General features: G+C 51.1%; 1 protein-coding gene across 1 annotated transcript in view; it reads right to left on the bottom strand.

The window, feature by feature from the left end:
* Positions 1–152, bottom strand: part of Phlpp1 (PH domain and leucine rich repeat protein phosphatase 1) — a 208,735-nt gene extending 208,583 nt beyond the window's left edge. The window contains exon 1 of the mRNA XM_028775649.1: positions 6–152. Within this exon, the coding sequence (XP_028631482.1) occupies positions 6–152 (147 nt within the window). The remainder of the gene's footprint in view (positions 1–5) is intronic.
* Positions 153–2,544: the final 2,392 nt, after the last annotated feature.

Raw genomic sequence — 2,544 nt, forward strand, 5'->3', positions numbered from 1 at the left:
CGCGCCGCGCCGCCGTTCCCGCCGCTCGGGGCCGCCGCGCTCAGCGCGGGATCCGGACTCCGGCCGCCCTCGGCCGCCGCCGCCGCCAGGGCTCGGTCCTCACCGATGGGGTCCGCGAATCGTTGTGCCGGGGCTGCGGCGGCGGGCTCCATCGTGGTGGGGCTTCACGTCGCCCCCCCAGCTCCGGAGGCAGCGGCGGAGGAGGAGGCGAGGCGAAGGTGGGAGACGGCGGCCGCGGCGGCGGCGGCGGCGGCGGCGGCAGCGGCGGCGCGCGGAGAACGGAGACGCCGATGGCGTTCGGCGCGGCCGTTCCGGAGGATTATGTGGCGATTCGGAGCATTCCGTCGGTGTCTCGGTGTTCCATCCCGCGCGCCGCCCGCCCGTTTCGCCACCACCGCCCCCCCCCCACACACACACACACACACCCTCCCCGCGGGTCGCGGGCTCCCCAGCGCCAGGCCCCGCCCGCTGCCGGACAGCCTCAGCTCCCGGGAGCTGCGGCCCGAGCTCGCCTTATGAATATTAATGAAGCACGGGAAGGCGGGCGGTGGTGGGGCGGAGTTGCTCATGAATATGCATCGCTAGCATGACGACATTTCTGGGGGGAGCGGGAGGCTGGGGGCGGGGCCTCAGGGTAAACAAACGTGACGCGTGCGTACGGGGGTGGGGCGGAGCTGTTTCCCAGGAGGTTTGTCCTCGCCAAAGACGAGAGGTGGCGAGAGGAGCTCGCGTTGCACAGTGGGGGTTGTAGTTCACCTCCGGGACTAGCGTGCAGAAGAGACCAATAGCGAACTACAAGACCCAGATATCGTCAGGTTCTGCCAACCCTCTGCTCCAGCTTCAGGCCCTAGCTGGTGGGTATTGTGCCCTCTGCTGGTGAACTCTGCGTCCTGTGAGCGTTTTTCATTAACTTGCTCCTCTCCCGCTTGCCAGATGAGTTTTATTTTCCGGGCTAATTGAAATTGAGGACTTTCAGGGACTCTAAACTCTAGGTAAGGCCTTTGTAGGAGACAAAAATACACAGTTCACAGGATCGCTGGCCCGGTCTTCTTGACTTTCTACACTTTTTTCAAGGCCCATGAAAACTAGCACCGTTTGGAAATTCTCCTCTAGAAGATAGCTGTACATGCTTTGTCAAAAGCACTCAAATTAAGCCCATCTGCTCCCTCCCCTATTAGGACAGAAATAGCTAAGGACTACTTGCTTGGGGCCTTGTATCCCGTTGGTTTTAAAAGGCACTTAACGACACAGAAAGCAGTGAACGAAGGAAGAAATATTAGAATGGAGACGTAGTGGGATAGGAGACAGATTTGCTTTCTCTTAGTCCTTTCTGGATTTTTCTTTCTGCACTGGGGGCCAGGTAGAGGGTGAATGAGACAAGGTTTCCCAATATACTGTCCCCTCCATACGCCCTTCCTCAAACTGCTCACCACCTAGGCTCTACCTATGTTGTGTGTTTACTGTCACAATGTATGATCTATAAACTTATTTTTTTATTGGTTGAAACAAGCTGGTTTAAGGCAATTAACTATTTGAAATAATTTGATAAACGTTGGTCATTGAGTTGCCACTCTCATGGTGGCTTTACTGATGGAGATACTCACTTTTGAGACTTTTAATTACATACTCTCCACTACCTGCCTTAATTTTTAAAATCTTAGGCGGGAGAGAGAGAACTGAAATTCCTATCCCAAGAGGGACTGGAGAAAGAAGCCAGGACAAATATAATTTTTCAGTGATTCTTAAAATTCCTAAAAAGTATTTACTATATTCTCTTTTAAGTCTTTCCAGAGTTAGATGGCTCTGCAGCTAAGAGCACGGGCCGCTCTTGCAGAAGATCTGTATAATAACTGACCGTGAGGACAGTGCCCCCATGTAATGCATAGACATATTCAGGCAAATCACTCATATTCATAATGATAATAAATCCTTTTAAAAGATTAAGTCCTTCCTGACCCTTGGTAGGCTAACACAGGCAGAACTTTATGAATTCAAAACTAGCCTATTCTACAGAGCAAGCTCCAGGCCAACCAAAGTTACATAATGAGATCCCCATCTCAAAGAAACAGTAACAATAATAGTAATAGCAATAATATCCTGTACCTTACCTTTTGGTTCCAGAAGACTAACGTTTATTATACGAACATTATACACACATGCACATATATTTATTTATAGTTTAAGTCTCAGTGACAGTGCCTTTAGTCCTACCATTCAAGAAGCAGAGAACGGCAGATCTCTGAATTTGATTCTGCCTGGTCTACATGGTGACATCCTGTCTCAAAACAGGACAGACACTTGATTAGATCCAACTGGATTGGATTTAGAATCACCATGAAAACACTTGGGGTATGTCTGTGAGGTTGAGGTGCCCTGAACAAGTGTTCAAGCTGGACAAATGGCCCAACACTTAAGAGCAAGAGGACCTAGGTTCAAGTCCCAGCACCATTTCACACCCATCTTAACTCCAGATCTAGGGAATCCTATTCTTTAGCCTAGCTTCTGTGACCACTGTGTGCATATGGTGCACAGATACAGGTGCAG

This window comes from Grammomys surdaster, unplaced genomic scaffold (genome assembly GCF_004785775.1).
Source record: "Grammomys surdaster isolate TR1022 unplaced genomic scaffold, NIH_TR_1.0 257, whole genome shotgun sequence".
Taxonomy (NCBI): Eukaryota; Metazoa; Chordata; class Mammalia; order Rodentia; family Muridae; genus Grammomys; species Grammomys surdaster.